The following is a 16,120-nucleotide window of genomic DNA, read 5'->3' on the forward strand; positions in this document are numbered from 1 at the left end:
AAAGAGGAAAATATCTTACAATACATATGGTGTGCCCTGTACTTTGGCTTCTTTGGTTAGTTAGAGTCAGCAACCTGCATATTCTCTCAGTCATGAAAAAAATGGATTCTCTTATTTTTTTCCCTGCTTATTGGCCACACTTAGTTCAGCACAGTAAATAGAATTTCTTCCTTTTTATTTCTTACTATATACATACACATGTGTACTTCTTAAAGTGCAGTGCTGATTACATTTTGAGAAAGTACTTCATTTTTAAGGAATTCTTAAATTGAAGAATTTCTTTTCTATAAAATATTTTTACTGTTAACTTATGTTTAGTTGTAAACTTCTTGATATATTTAACCTAAGGTCTAATTTTCATTTTAATTGGGCTTTTTTTAGAGAAACATTTGGTCTTTCAAGTTATCAAGTTTATTTCTTGTATCGTCTGAACTTACTTAAATTGATTTTTATTTTCTCAGATGAATTTGTTGTAGCTGCTACTTTGTCTATATTTAGAAGATATTTCAGCAAAGCCAGCAGATTTTTCCATGACTTTTTTAGTCATAATGGGGGAGATCACTGCTTCTGATGTACAGTTTAACCTTTGTTCCCTTCTAAGCTCAAATTTTACTCTTTAATAGCTTTTTATCTTGCTATAGACATGAATTATGTTTATCCATGCTAATTTAAAAGGTCACCTAAAAAAACAGTGAAGTGTATCAGGGGACTGCCATGTGATTTTGTTGAGGTTGGGCTTCATTGTGTTTCCAATATTGTGAAATGTTCTTGAAAATTCACACTGTGTTTCTGGGTGTTTTCCGCCCCGCCACCCCCCAAGCAGAACTATAAAGAGTACAAGAGGTTTACTCTTATTTATAAAGTGTTTTCATTTTTAAGATTATTTTGTTTTCCCTTTTGAAATTTCTGTGGCTGTTAATTTTTTAAGTCTTGATTTTACCAGATAAATTATAAAAATATTCAATCAAATATTTTTAAAGGGAAGCATTATACAGTTACCAGCTGCTGTGTCTTTTCTGCAGAATCAGCCTTCTCTTGGTGTATCTCACAGACCAGTCTCATTCACCTACTTCAGTCTCAGTGCAGGCAACAGGCTGATGCTGAGATGACTGGCCATCTCAGAAAATCCACTCTCCTGTAATTGTCACACTTGTAGGGCCGCAGTTAGTAAACCCATTTTTTGAGTACTGTGAGCGGAGAACTATGCTGAATACAGTTCTTTTCTTTAACTGTCATTCTTTTTCCGTTATGGGAACTGAGTTACCATCAAGGTGCCATTAGCAGAAGGAAGATATCGGATATCTATATGTGTGTCATAAGCAGTATAAATTCATTTCAGTAGAAATGATCACTGCTCACCAGGAGTGCGCAGTCCCAAAGGAAGTATACCACGAGGGCCCTAAGGTTAAAGAAGGTAAACGTATATAGATCCCAGTAAGATTTTCAGAGAACATCATTGTTGTTTTCTAAATATTATCAGTGTAATACATGGTACTTTTTTCATACTTAAATCAGTTCATATTAGAGCTGCTTTTACTAAACTGCTTTGCAGAGATTTTCTAATGGTTCCAGTTTTGATAATAAACTTGCTAATATTAATATGCATGCTGGGATGCTCTTTGGAATGTCAGAGTTCTTTCTCACTTTTAATGCAATGTCAAATTTTATTTCTCATCTTTCCTGTTGGTTTGACTCTTGTGTTTGTGCTTTCCACTTTACAGGCATGCAGTATGGTGAATATGTTAATAATCAAGCTAGCTCCGCACCAACTCCCTTGTCATCAACTTCCGATGATGAGGAAGAGGAGGAGGAGGATGAGGAAGCAGGTCTGCCTTAGCTTTACACCAGTTCTTGATCTTTTCCTACTCACTTCTTTTTTTAATGTCCACAGTCCTCGTAGCTTTTTATAAAAAGGTATCTCTGCAGATTTAGCCCAACGAACTTGCTTGGTTTGGGTTGTGGAAGATTGGGGTCACTTGAAATGAGGTGTTTTGCTTGCTTGTTTTGTCTTTCCTCTTTTGGACATCTTTGCCATTTCATTAAGTAACAGTACATCTTTCATGATAGAGTGCTTTTTTTAGAAATGTGTTTCCTTTTTATGTCATGCTAAAGAATGAGTGCTGACTGCAGCTTTTGGCTGATGATTGCTCTAACACCCTTTTAGGAATGATGTTTTATTTTCTGCTTTGCATGCTACTTTAGTCTAATAAAAACGAACCATTTGGGTCTTATAATAGTGATAGAGAAATAGAACGTTTCTTTGAGGTCTTTTTCACACTTATTATATACTTAGAAAGCCCAAAATTTGTAGTTATTTTCCTGCTTCATAAAATAGTAGTCCACATCTTGCTAGTTGAAGAAATTGTACATATGCTTACATGTTGCAGCCTGTTTAATATCTTTTCTGCCTTTAAGAGAACAGTGCTGAACATTGAGTAGTTCAGTTCCTCCATTAATTCTTACAGTTTAAGACTGAACCAATAAGTTATGATCTTTTCAAGCTATTATATGTGACCATGATTCTTCTGTTATCTTTATTATTGAGTGGAGAGATTTGCTTTTTTGTAAACAGTATTTAATGAAAAGTTTCTGTTTCCTGTGCATTTAAAAAATTTTCAAATCCTTATGCTTGACTTGAGAGGGGATGAAAAAAGAGGTTCCAGATGAGGATTAATTTTTTTTACTCTAAGTATATAAATACCTATCTGTCTTACTGAATTTTTTGTAATTTTTTTATCTTATACAATTTCAGTCTTACAGAAAAGTTGTAAAAAGAGTACAAGAAACTCATATACATTTTACCTAGATGGACCATTTTTGCCCTACTTGCTTTATAATTATACATTTTTTTCCTACATCATTTGAAAATAAGAGATACCATGAACCTTTGCCCCTAATACTTCAGTGTGTATTTCCTAATTATAAAGACAATGCCTTATAATTAACATTAAATAACATAAACAGTACAGTTATTAGCATATTGAACACTGACACAATAATATCTGGTACACAGTCCATAGTCAGATCTTAACATTTGTCTCAATAAGATCTTTAATGGCTGTTTTCATGGCCCAGGATCTAATCCAGGGTCATGCATCCAATTTAGTTATCATTTCTATTTAGACTATAAAGGAATAGTTCCTTAACCTTCCTTTCTCTTTCACTTTGACGTTTTTGAAGAATATAGGTGAGTTATTTTGTATAGTGTCCCGTAGTTTGGGTTTATCTATTGTGTCCTTGTGGTTAGTTTCAAATCATGCATTTTTGGCAGGGTTGCCATTGTGCCTTCTCTTTGAGGCACATGATGTCAATTTGTTCCCTTATTGATGATGTTCACTTTGATCACTTAAGTCTGCCAGGGTTCTCCAACTTGTCCTACTTTTCACCCTTGAAATTAGTTAAGTAATTTGTGAGGAGACTCTTTGATACTATGTAAATGCCCTGTTTATTAAACTGTCATTCATTTGGTTTAGCATTCATTGATGATTTTCTGATTCCAACATTCCTTCTATATTTACGAGTCAAGGTTTCATTATAAAGTAAAGCATTTCCTTCTCCCTTGTTGATTTCTTTGGGTTCATAATGACTCGTGGGTTCTCATTTTATTCAGTGGGTTATAATCCATTACTATCACTAGTTATTTAATAGCAATTTGTCCTAAACTTGGCCCATGGCAGCTCCTTTAAACTGTTTTTAAAAATATTCCCATGAATCTTTAAGCTTTAAGGTTCTTGCTTTAAGTACCTTAAGTCCTCAATAAAATGTTCCTAGCTCATCTTATTACCGACATTGCTACAGCCCTGGAATGAGCCATTTCTCCAAGGAGTCCTGGGTTGCTTCAATGAAGAAGGTATTTTAGAAACCAAGATCTGATTGTAGTATGTGGTCATTGCTACTGATGTGTCATTCCTCCCAGGCCCTGAATTATTGTTATTATTTAATGTATATAATATTCAGATCTTAGAAACATGTCACTTTTTAAAAATATTTCATGCTCCTTTTTTTACACATTTCAAAAAATGTGTTATTAATGTAATATTGTCAGCCTAAATAACTCCTATTTTTGTTCTGCTTGCAGTTAGGTGCAGTTGTTGAAAATTCCATTTCCTTAGACTGAAAAAAAAAATTGGAAAATCAAAAAGATTTAGCATTTATAGCTTTTCTCCTAACACCTCCTCTTGTTTAACTACATTTTTTTCTTGAATACATTACAGATTAAAGATTCCTGAGTTCTTAACTCTTGACAAAATGATGATTTTAATAATACCTAACATTTTTTGAGCACTTGCTATGTGCCAATTGCAGCGCTAAATAACTAATATGTCTCCCTGGATTTTTATGTTAATTTTCTAGATTCAAATCCTGACTTTGTCCATTACTAGCTTTGTGGCCTTAGCCAAGTTTCTTAAGCTCATTATAAAAGGGGAATAATAATAGCAACAATTACATATGGTTGCTATGAGGATTGAAGGTATTCTTTATAAAGCTTAGAACAGTGTCTGGCAAATGGTAAACACTGAAAAAGATTAGGTGTCATTACTAACATTAAGATCATGTTCTTATCTCAGTTTATTTTTCTCAACAATCTTGCGTGGCAGACATAATTGGCTCCATTTTACAGATGAATTGACTGAGATCTGAACACTTTAAGAAACATTTGTCTGTGGTGACACAACTAATAGCAAAGTGAGGAGTGTGGCTGAGGTCACTGTCTGCAAAAAGATACGGAAAGTGTTCTCCATCTCCTAGTGAGAACATAGAGCACTGGAGTAGGAGGGAACTAAAGAACACAGGGCAGCATGCAGTCACTCCAGTATTGCTTACGTGGTGTCTTCTTCCTGTGCCTTTTTTATTATGCAGCAAAATCATAAGACTATATTGGGGACATTTTTACTAGAATTCTGGTGTTCTTTATTCATGGTTTGTTAAAAAATCATTTTTGTTGATTGCAAAATAAAGGGATGTTCTGAATGAGGGAAAAGAAAAATGTGGAAAGAAAACCTAGCTTTAAAATGAATTTGTTTTATTTTTTGAAACACTAAGTTACAGTAATTTTTCATATGTAAAGTATGTAAAGAGGTAAAAGAAAGCTCAAATTGGTTTGGGGTTTGCATATAAGTATTTTTTTATCTTTTTTTTTTTTATCTTTTTTTTTTAAATGTACTTTTTAGTTATAGTTGACATAGAATATTAAATTAGTTTCAAGTGTACAACATAGTGATTAGATTTTTATATGTGCCAGAGGGGTACATATAAGTGTTTCTATAAAGCAGAGATTTGGAGTGCTCTACTATTTAAGCATTTTAGTGGTAATTAATTCCCAGTATTCATGAGATATTTGTTTAGGCATTGTGGAATTGACCTCCAATTTTGAAAAAAATTACTGAACAGTAATGAAATAGCTAGCAGGTTTGAAAATCAGTAATATTCCTCTTTATCATTAAGTTAAAGTAACTATGCACTTATTGTAGCTTTTCATTTATTAAAGCTTGTAGTTTCCTTGGCAGCAAGTTTAACTGGCAGTCAAGTACAGGAATATTTGTTTTAAACTTTCAGTTTTAAAAGAAAACTATTCTATTTCACTTCCAATTTTACATTAAATCATCTAATTACATTTTTAAAATTACATGCTACAAATAGGCTTCCTTTTTGAACTTTCCTCATTAAATTCATACTTAGAAGCTAAAATAGGATTTTATATTAGGGACAGTCTTATATTTTTTTGGAAGCTTCTAAAAATTCAGAATTGTTGGAAAAGAAAATTAAAGCTTGAGCAAATAGAAAGCTTCTGGTTCCCATAATGGTTTATCTGAAATTATTCTTTCCTTTTTGAGCTTATTCAGTTATAAGTATTCATTCCTTCAGTTACTGCTAGAGTGCAACTTTCATTAGTTTTAGGTAGAGTAATGCACACAAGTACTTTCATACTCGTAATAGTAAGGAATATTAACTTGAAAATGGAGTGAAAGGGAATAAGCAGTAAAGAAAAATTGAGAAGTGAAATAAAGTAAAAGAGGGGGAAAAAACCAGAGGCTCTAGGCTGTGACAAGTCTTAGTCTCTGGAGCAGGTACTGTTCTGTTACCTGTTGTACATGCTCCCAGTCGACTTGCCTCTAGAGAATTTTTAGGTTGGGAAGAAGCCAGACAACAGGAAGCTCTCTGCCATAGCTCTATTAATGTGACAACTTGATGCTATATTTTGTAAATGATGTTAGAAAAAATGTTTTTTAATTTTTTATAATGAGTTTTTTTTCTCTCTTTTTCTCATAATGGGTTTTAAGGTGCTAGTCAGTTTTTGATTGACTTTCCTAAGGCTAATAGTAATTACTCAGTGCCAGGCACTATGTCAGAGATAATGCTATGTTTATGGTTTGCTAGGGTAAGTTAAAAAGCAATATTGTTTGCTACAGAACAAGTTAAGTTGACTCCTGTAGATAATAAGACAATATTGGCCTGCTTAGCTCCAACTTCCCAAGATAATTATTTTTCTTTTAATTGAAGTAAATAATACAATATTATTAACTATAATCACCGTGCTGTACATTAGACTCCCCCAAACTTATTCATCTTATAACTGGAAGATTGTACTCTTTGACCAATATCTCTCTTTTCTCCCCACTCCTCTAGGAGAATCCCTTTTAAGGGTTCGGAACCTATCTTTCATTTTAATTGATGTACTATTTTATAATTTAAACAAGTAAATATTTTTCAGTTGAATTCAATCCATATTTAATATGGTTTTTAAATTTTATAAATTTAGCACATGTCCTGGGTCTGTGAAGGATGTAAAAAGACACCTATGTCATCAAGAAAGGTATTAGTTTGAATTTTTAGTATTTACATACATTAAAAAGAAAATGTGTACTGTATTCGCAAGTGGTACCTGTTATCTGAACATTCAGCTTGCAGACATCCTATATATATGATTGCTATATATGGAAGCTCCATCTTGCTGTATAGCGAGAGGGGGCAGAGTATTGGGGCTACAGTGGAAGGGGATTTGATGTCTAGAGTTAGAATTCAAAAGGTACTTTCAAATAGTAATGGTGTTCAATTGGTGATTGGATGTCTATACTAGCCCCCAGTCTAATTAACAGAAAGACTGAACATTTGCAAATGCTTCATTTTTTCCAGCCTGTTGCAGATGTATAGTAGTTAATCAATTAATATGGATCTTGGGTGTTATAAGCGCCTGTAAACTAACTTGACTGGTACTTATTAGTACCAGTTATTTCATTATTTCTCTGAAAAAGTATATTCTGAGTTCTGAACAATCAATTGATAAACAGATTATTTGATAATGCCCCATTAGTAAGCTTGATTAAAAACCCAAGAAGCTTATAGTCTAGTTTGGAATAAAGAACAAAATTTATAGTAAGCCCTATGTTAATCATCGTGTTTTATAGGAATACATGGGAGAGTCTGGAACCAGATGTCGTGTGAGATAACAGGGAAGATTCTCAGGGGGTATCTGAGCTGAATCTTAAACGAACTTGGAATTAGGCAGGTGAGGGATCTGAGGAGAGGTGGAAATGCTTTAAAGCAAAGCAAGAAGCTTGCAAGAAAATGGCTTATTTGGGGAACTTTAGTGAATTTGGGACCTATGGTCTGCCAAGGACAATGGACGGAAGAAGTGAATGAGGTTGGGTAGGATGGGTGAGTGAGATCTTTAAGAACCTTGTACAGCAGGCCCTCAGTTAACATCATTTTGTTATAATGTTGATGAGATGCCGTAGGAACTTACCTCTTGTTTATATCGATTAGCCTGTGGTCTAAATGATGTTAATTATTTGATTTCAGTTAATTCACATAAACTATTGACGTTAAGTGAGGACTTACTGTATTTTATATTAAGATGTTCGGATTTTATCTTGAAGGTAGTAAGGAGTCACTGAAGGAGTTTACATGGGAAAATAACAGCCAAATTTGCACTTTAGAAAGATCTCTTATAGAAGAATGCATTGGAGCATATTGAAACTTGAGGCTCCTGGAATAATGAGAAAAATGAGTTCTTGGGCTAAGGTAGCAGGAAGATTGGAAGAGAGTATAGTATAGCAGAGAGGGAGAGTATAGCATGGCATTACCAAAAAAAGGAGACCAATTTTAGAAATCAAAAGTAATTGAGGTTAGCAATGATAAATGTTAAGGAATGTTTAGTTGAAGTCTGAGAAAAAAAGTTGGCTTTATCAATCAGGTGATTCTTATCTTGTTTTTTTTTTTTCTTTCTCCCCATTTGTAGCATAAGGTTTGAAGAGAGAGGGGAAGGAGAGAAAATTAAGAATATTTCCTGAGTCTGGCTAGTATCTGTTTAATTTATATCTGTTATATCTGTTTAATCTTAACAGTAGCTCTGTGAAGTAGGTGTTATTTTAAATGTCATTACAAAAAAGCGGCTCAGAGTTGTTGGATGTCTTGTCCATTTTCTCTCAACTGATAAATGGTGAAGATAGAATTTCACTTATACCTTTGCATGTTTTATGCAAGTTATAAGGAAATAAAATTTTAGATTATCTGGTTAATTTCAATTTAAGCAATAATAGTAAGTGCATTGGACGTCGTTGACCCATATTGCTTATCTTTTCAAGAGAAAGCAACTTAAATCTTTTTTTAAAGGCTTAAAAGCATTTCAATACTTTTCTCTCAACTTCAAGGATTCTGAGTTATTTTTGTGATCTATTTTCCCCTTATTTCTTTAGATTTCAGCTCCTCCTCCTCTTCCTCTTCTTTCAGTGTGTGAGGTAGAGCCAGTAAAAAAATGAAGATTCTTCCCAAGTACTACATTCAGACTCACCCCCCACCATTTGTTTTCAGAGTATTTATTATCACTAATTGTAGTTTGGAGTGACTAAGGCAAATTGGGCTTGTGTAAAGTTTAAGAGTAGGGACAAGTACCAAAGCTGTTCGTTCAATTAAAAGCAACTTGTATGCAGAAAGCAGCGTTTTGCTTGGTATAGTGGTTCCAAAGATCAGTACAATAGCTTAGCTGCCTTCGTATACTTATAATGTATTAGGGAAGCAGAAATCATACACGATTATAATACAACTTGAAAAGTGCAGTAATTCAGTGTTGAGAATATGCAGAGTCAACATAGGAGAGGGAATGATTTTCCATATCAGAAGGTTTCATGGAGGATTTGAAATTTGAAGGATGAGTTGAAATTTGCCATGTAGAGAAAAGATATCTAGGCTGTTGGACCAATATGTACAATGCATAAACACAAGAAAAAAATGGTGTATTGGATGAAGAGGGAGAAGTGTGGTGTGAGTGCATCCTAAGGTAAAAGGTCCCTTTTACCTCTATCTCTTCCCTTTTACCTTAGGATGCACTCACACCACACTTCTCCCTCTTTACCCAATACACCAAATTTTAAAGTTGCTTTTATGCCTATGACTACAAAGGCATTTAGACCTTATTCTGTAAGATGGTAGGGGAATTAATGAAGATGTTTTTAATCATATTCAAGGTAGTAACATATAAATTTCATAATATACCTTTAAAAAAATACCAGTTTGACTTATGTTGGCAGTGACAGCGTGACCAAGTTAGAAGTAATCTGAACTAATAAATTTTAGCAAAGTGGTCTATTTAGTTTAGTGGTTCATCTGGATTTATAACTTTTATTATCGCTTTGATATTTTAACAAGTCCAAAATAGAAATTTGCAATTGTTCTTTTCTCCTGAAAGTAAATTTTAAATTAGCAGGTTTTTAATTTTTAAATAAGTAAATCAGAATAACTTTATGTAAAATTAATATTTTTAAGCATTAATATTTGATTTGGCATGAAAGAAGCTAAGCAGTTTAATTTAATGTGTTTTTTGAAATAATTTGATATATGTAATCTTTTACCTTTGGACTTAATTTTTTCCAAGAATAATTATTTCTTGACATTTATATTTAAAAGTTTTTCTTTATTAGAGAGAATGTTATGGTATTTTTTTTTAACAGTTATTAATTCACATACCATAAAACCCATTCATTCAAATTGTACTGTTTGGCAATTTTTAATTATATTGACAAAGTTCTACAACCATCACTATTTAATTTCAGAACATTTTCATCACCCCAAAATAGAAACTCTATATCTTTAGCAGTCATTTCTTATTCTTATCCCCTTGCACATATACACACAGCTCTAGGCAACTGCTAATCTACTCTTTGTCTCTATTGGTTTGTCTATTTTGAACTGTTTAAGATAAACAGATCATATAATATGTGGTTGTTTGTGATTGGCTTCTTTTAGCATGTTTTTATAAAAAAGTTTATTCATGCTGTGGTATGTATCAGTACTTCATTTTTTTTTTATTGCCTAATAATAGTTCATTGTATGGATATATCACATTTTATTCATAAATTGATAGACATTTGTATTGTTTCATTTTGTTTGTTTGTTTTGCATTCACTAAAAAAGGTTTTATTTATTAAATGTTGTTTACTATTGACAGCTTTGTCTTTTTTTTTTTTTAATTTTATTATTAGTTTCATGTATACAGTACATTGGTTAGACATTTACATAGTTTATGAAATGATCCCCTCCGATTACTCTTTCCTCTCCTCTGGCTCTACACCTAGCCATTACATTACCACTGACTGCATTCCCTGTGCTGTGTGAGTTGTTTCTACTTTTTGACTGTAATGAATAATGCTGCTATGAACATTTGTGTACAACTTTTTTGTGGAGGTATATGTTTTCATTTTTCCTGAGTGAAATTGCCATGTCATATGATAACTCTACATATAACCTTTTGAGAAACTGTCAGATTGCTTTCCAATGTGGCTGCACTATTTTACAATCTAAGGAGGGTTCCAATTTCTCTACATCCTTGCCCAAACTTGCTATTATCTGTCTTTTTAATTGTAACCATCCTAGTGGATGTGAAACGGTATTTTCTCATTGTGGTTTTGATTTTCATTAACATAATGGCTAGTGATGTAGAGTGTCTTTTCATAGACTTATTGGCCCTTTGTTTATCTTCCTTGGAGAAATGTCTGTTTAAATCCTTTGCTCATTGTTAATTTGGTTGCCTTCTTGTTTGAGTTACAAACAAGGGTTATTTACATATTTTGGATACTAGACCCTTATTAGATATATTTTTGCAAGTATTTTCCAAAATATATTCCATTCTGTGGGTTATCTCTTTACTTACTTGATGGTTTTGTTTGGAGCACAAAAGTTTTCAATTTTGATGAAGTTCAATCTAATTATCTTAAAATATACTGATACTGATAAAATATATTTATCAGCTTATAATTTGGTAGACAGTTTTTGAGGTGTGACTATATTAATATTTCTATCGATTTAAAATTTGTATTTGTGTTTGGCTATCTTGAGTGGTTTGATATCTTTTCTTCTCTAAGATGCCATCACATGTGTTTGATTAAATTTTCTTCTCATCTGCTCTGTATTCTCCCCACTCTCATCCTCTATTCTTATATTTATATCAGAAATTATAGTTTTTTAATGCCTTTAAGTATCAGTCATTTTACTTTTTTACTAGAGTCAGCAAAACGTCTTTTTTCAAAATTGCCAAAGGCTGCCCTAAGATACATTGTCATTTTAAACTTAGTAGATACTTTCATTTTCCTTTTAGGTGTTGACAGCTCTTCTACCACAAGCAGCGCTTCTCCAGTGCCCAACAGTTACGATGCCCTAGAAGGAGGCAGCTACCCAGGTAATTTATTTTGTGCTTATTTGATGTTTGTTTGAAAAGTTACTGACTGTCATCAGTTGCTTTCAAACATGAACATATATTATACATAATTAGCAGGCTATATTTCTAACAAAAATAAGGGACATTTTCCCAGTGTTTCTCAGCCTTAATTTAATAATGTTGTTATGTTAATAACTATGAATGTTGTTTCTAGGAGACCTAAGGAAATTGATTATTTTATTTTTGTTATGCTCTTTATCTTTTTTCCTCCTTCTAACAGACTTTTAATAATGAATAATTTTTCTCTTCCCTTTTTTAATGCTAATAACTCCTTAAATGAATTTTATATTTCTGTTCTCATGCTTAGGTCCTTGAATTCCTTCCAACTAGCCTCTGAATATAAATAGTCTTTGACTCTTTACTCCCCCTATGGCTCCTGGCTGCCTCCACCAGGTAAATAGATTAACCACCTTGGGTATAGCTTTTGGAGGCATAATTTTTAAACATATCTGGAAATAACTTTGGTCATTACATAGAAACAGGAATAGTGGATAGTATTAAAAGGAAAAAAAAAAAACAACTTTTATAAGTAATAATCATTTCATTATAATATCTTGTACTGATCTTCCTGATTCGCCTGTCTCCCATCACTCCTGTCACTTGACAACCATACCTGACCTTCCTGTTTTTTCTCTTTTTTTAATGATTTCAAACTTTAGGACTAACAAAGTAATTTTGCCCTTCTCTTTATTTCTTATCACTTTGGTAATAATCCAAGATTGAAGTTGAAGTGTGTTGTACTTAAGTAAACACACTATCTTGCTGTCGTTATTATCCTATGAATCAGTAGAAAACTTTAATCTAAGCTTAGTATAGAATTCCCATTTAATATTTCAAGAATACTTTAATAAGCTACTTGGTGTTTTCTGGTTAAGGATTTTTTCCCCAGGGACCGTGTGTGCGCGCGTGTGTGTGTTTAAGAAGTTGTGGACCATTTCAAAAGCAATAATTATCGTCAAAATAGTCTAGAAGAATTACTTCATTTACTAACAGCTGAACAGTGCAATTGTTTAGTATTTCATGAGCTTCAAATTAACCTAAAGTGAAATATTCAGTGTGGGATAGTTAAAAGATCACGGTCTTGGAGTTAGGCCTTGGTTTGTTTGTCTGTATTCATTTATCAATAAATCTTAATTTTATTGTGAACTGTGCTTTGACAGTAAGTTAGTGGCATGGGAAGCTTCTTAGCTATTTATACTGCACCAGAATTAAAGAAGGAGGTAAACATCTATAGCAGTAAGATTAAGTGAATTGAAAGTTTTACTATATGTCAGATACTAGGGTAGATTTTGGGACTTTAGAAATGTGCAAAATACTGTCCATTTATTAAAGAAGGGGACAAGTTTTAGACCTTTGTCTTTATGATTCTAGCTCTTTCTTATGCTGATGACTGTTGTCATGTAAAGAGATCTTTCTAATTATAGTCCCATCATTATGAGGAAAGACCAGCAGGAAATCTAAGGATATGACACTGCATTGAAGCTCTTGGCCTTTCAAGAAGTCTGGGAGGTTGTCAGAAAGCCAGTGAGCCAAGCCTTGCCTAATTAGCACAAGATGGTAGCAGAATATCTAGGAATATACTTCAAAATTAGAGCTAATAGTCAATAGAAAGATGTGATTCCTCAAGAAACTTTTAGAAAATAAAGTTTATTAAGTCTGATGCTTTTGAGAACATTTTTGGCAGAGTCAGATTGCTGGTGAAGAAATTCATTTTTTATATGAAAAATACATTAAAAGACATCTGTATTATAGACTTGACTTGAAAAAAAAAGTAACAGTCGATGTCCCAAAATGTTAATAATAGTTATGCGTAATAGAGTAATTTTTAGGGTTTCTTCTTGTTGTTATTCTTGCGTACGATTTAATTTTCTACAATTTTTTCACAGTTTTAATCAAATCTTAGTTTTTGCTTTTAATTTAAGTAAAAGAAGAACATCGTTTCATCAGGTTTTATTGGCACCAGCTGCGCACCAGACGCTGTTTCAGGAGCTGGATATTCTTCTGGATACTGTCTTTCATACTTTCATAGTTTTGCCTCTACATACAATGCAGACTTCTGAAGGATTATAGAAATATGCCCCTCTTAATACGGGCATTTTTTATAGATGGCAGGGTCAGATAAAAGACAAGTTAAAGAAAAGAATAGTTGACACCCTTTTTATTGCTTAGCTTACTTTTCTGCTTCTTAGCCCCAGTCCTGCTGAGAGACTAAAAGAAAAAATAACTTTTGTGTATGCAATCTAACTATAAAAGCCTAATCTGTTAGAAATACCAACTGAATTGAAGTATTTGTCAGTGAAATGATACGAAATATGAGGTCTTGTAAATACTTCTGTAGAACAAAAAAAAGACGGGATGGGAACATACGAAACAGGATTAGTAAAATGTTGATGATTACTAAAGCTGAGTGAAGGGTATGTGGGATTTTATTATTCTGTTCTCTGTACTTTCATGTATGTTCGAAATTTCTCAGAATAAAAAGTTAAAAAAAAAAAAAAAAAAAGTGAAACGCCAAAGGCTATGGCTTGCCCAGGAACCAAATCTTTAGGTTTTTGGGTGTTGATACCATGTTTTCCCCTTCGTTAGATATGCTTTCTTCATCAGCAAGCAGTCCTGCTCTCGATCCTCCTCCCGAACCTGACCCTGCTCCAGCTCCAGCGCCTGCTGTCCCTCAGCCTTCAAAAATGACTAAACCATTTAGGTATGGTTATCCCACTCTTCAGCCTGGTTATCAGAATGCTGCAGCACCACTGAATCCAGGAGTACAGCCCAGTAGCCCAGCGTATTCTGGGTTCCAGCCGTATACTCAAGTATGTATTTAGTCATAGAAAGACATTGCACTTCTAAAAATGGTTAAACTATTGTCAATTCTAACAAATCCGTGGTGATTCAAATGGATCGTAGGTACTAATACAGATAAGCCTAGATCAAACATACATAGAATTTGATTCCAATTTTTGTGTGTGTGCGTACATAGAAAAAAATAAAAGGAAATATAAATATCGAATTTTTAAAGAAGTTAAATTTGGATCAGAATATTAGCTGTGATATTTCTTCATCGTACCTTTATTTTTCAGAGCCTCTGCAATGTGCAGGTAGGTGTTTTATAATCAGGAAATTAAAATAAATGTTAAAATTTTTTAAAAAATCTGTTGTATTACTAAGCTGGTTTTCTCGTGAAAAAAAAAAAAAATGATATGTTATAAATGTGATTTGGGAATTCGGTTCCAATACTTAACTCGAAGAAATCACCATGACACATAAGTAAATTGGTGAGAACTTGGGCGTACGTGAATGCTCATCAGTGCTTATGTTCATGAACTCCTGTGACCCTTCTGACATGACCTTTAGAATTACCTCTTAAATGCCATCTTAGTTTAATAATACAGAACAGTAAATATTTTACATTTGTATTTATTGAGTAGAAAATAAAAATATAAGGAAGTGGTTGAAATGACAAAAACATTGTACTTACAAAAAAACTGCTCTTAGTAGACTAACCTTATAGAAATTTCATCTTATGGTGAACTAAGAATGAAAATCAGAGGGAAACAGGAAAGTCGTTTATTACTAGAATTTAATTTTAGAATTAAGACTCAAAAGGAAGAAGAAAACTGGGAGAGGCACTGGAGAAATATGGTTAGTTAGTACATACTTGTCTGCTTTCCATTTGTTAGATAATCTTTATGGCTTTACTGGATCAGATGAAGCACTTTTTTAGACATTCTTGTCTGATGCGTACTTTAGGCAAATTGCTAGTAAAGAAGCTGGTCATCCAAATGACTTCTCCAAACAAACAAGCAAAAAAAGTTGATAAATATGGATATTATTTCAAAACCTAATTTTACAAGACTTTAGAATTTCTCTCCATCTGTTTATTCAGTGAAAACTTACTTTAGTACTTCCTCCTATGTGACAACATTTTTCCAGGCATTGAGGATACAAGAGGAAGCTAAACAAAGCTCCTGCTGTCAGGAAACTTGGCAGGAGGGCAGGATTGATGGCACAATAAAAAGTAAATCAATAAATTAATCAGATAATTTCAAATAGTTAACAAGTGTTGTGAAGTAGACACATTATAGAAATTGCTCAGGTTGGAAATATAGAGTAGATGCTCAGGAAAGACCTCATTGTAGAAGTTATGTTTGAGTTAACATTTGAATGACAGGCCAAGGATGGAAAAATGTGGAGATAGAGCATTTCAAGCTGAGGAAACATACCTGCAAAGACTTAAGGCAGGAACAGTTTTGACGTGTTGCAGAAGTAAAGTCCCCATGTGGCTGTAACTCAGTCAGCAATTGGAAGAGTAATAGAATGAGATCAGGGAGCTAGGGAAGGACCGCAGTCAGAAGCGTAGGTTTTACTCCCCTCAAAATGGAGACATTGGAGATATTACGTAATAGAATGATA

General features: G+C 33.2%; 1 protein-coding gene across 1 annotated transcript in view; it reads left to right on the plus strand.

Moving 5' to 3' along the window:
• Positions 1-16,120, plus strand: part of SEC24B (SEC24 homolog B, COPII coat complex component) — a 54,881-nt gene that overhangs the window by 13,683 nt on the left and 25,078 nt on the right. The window contains exons 4-6 of the mRNA XM_015594969.2: positions 1,722-1,826; positions 11,591-11,671; positions 14,297-14,520. Coding sequence (XP_015450455.1) covers positions 1,722-1,826; positions 11,591-11,671; positions 14,297-14,520 — 410 coding nt within the window. The remainder of the gene's footprint in view (positions 1-1,721; positions 1,827-11,590; positions 11,672-14,296; positions 14,521-16,120) is intronic.

The sequence above is a fragment of the Pteropus alecto genome, unplaced genomic scaffold, assembly GCF_000325575.1.
Source record: "Pteropus alecto unplaced genomic scaffold, ASM32557v1 scaffold5, whole genome shotgun sequence".
NCBI lineage: Eukaryota > Metazoa > Chordata > Mammalia > Chiroptera > Pteropodidae > Pteropus > Pteropus alecto.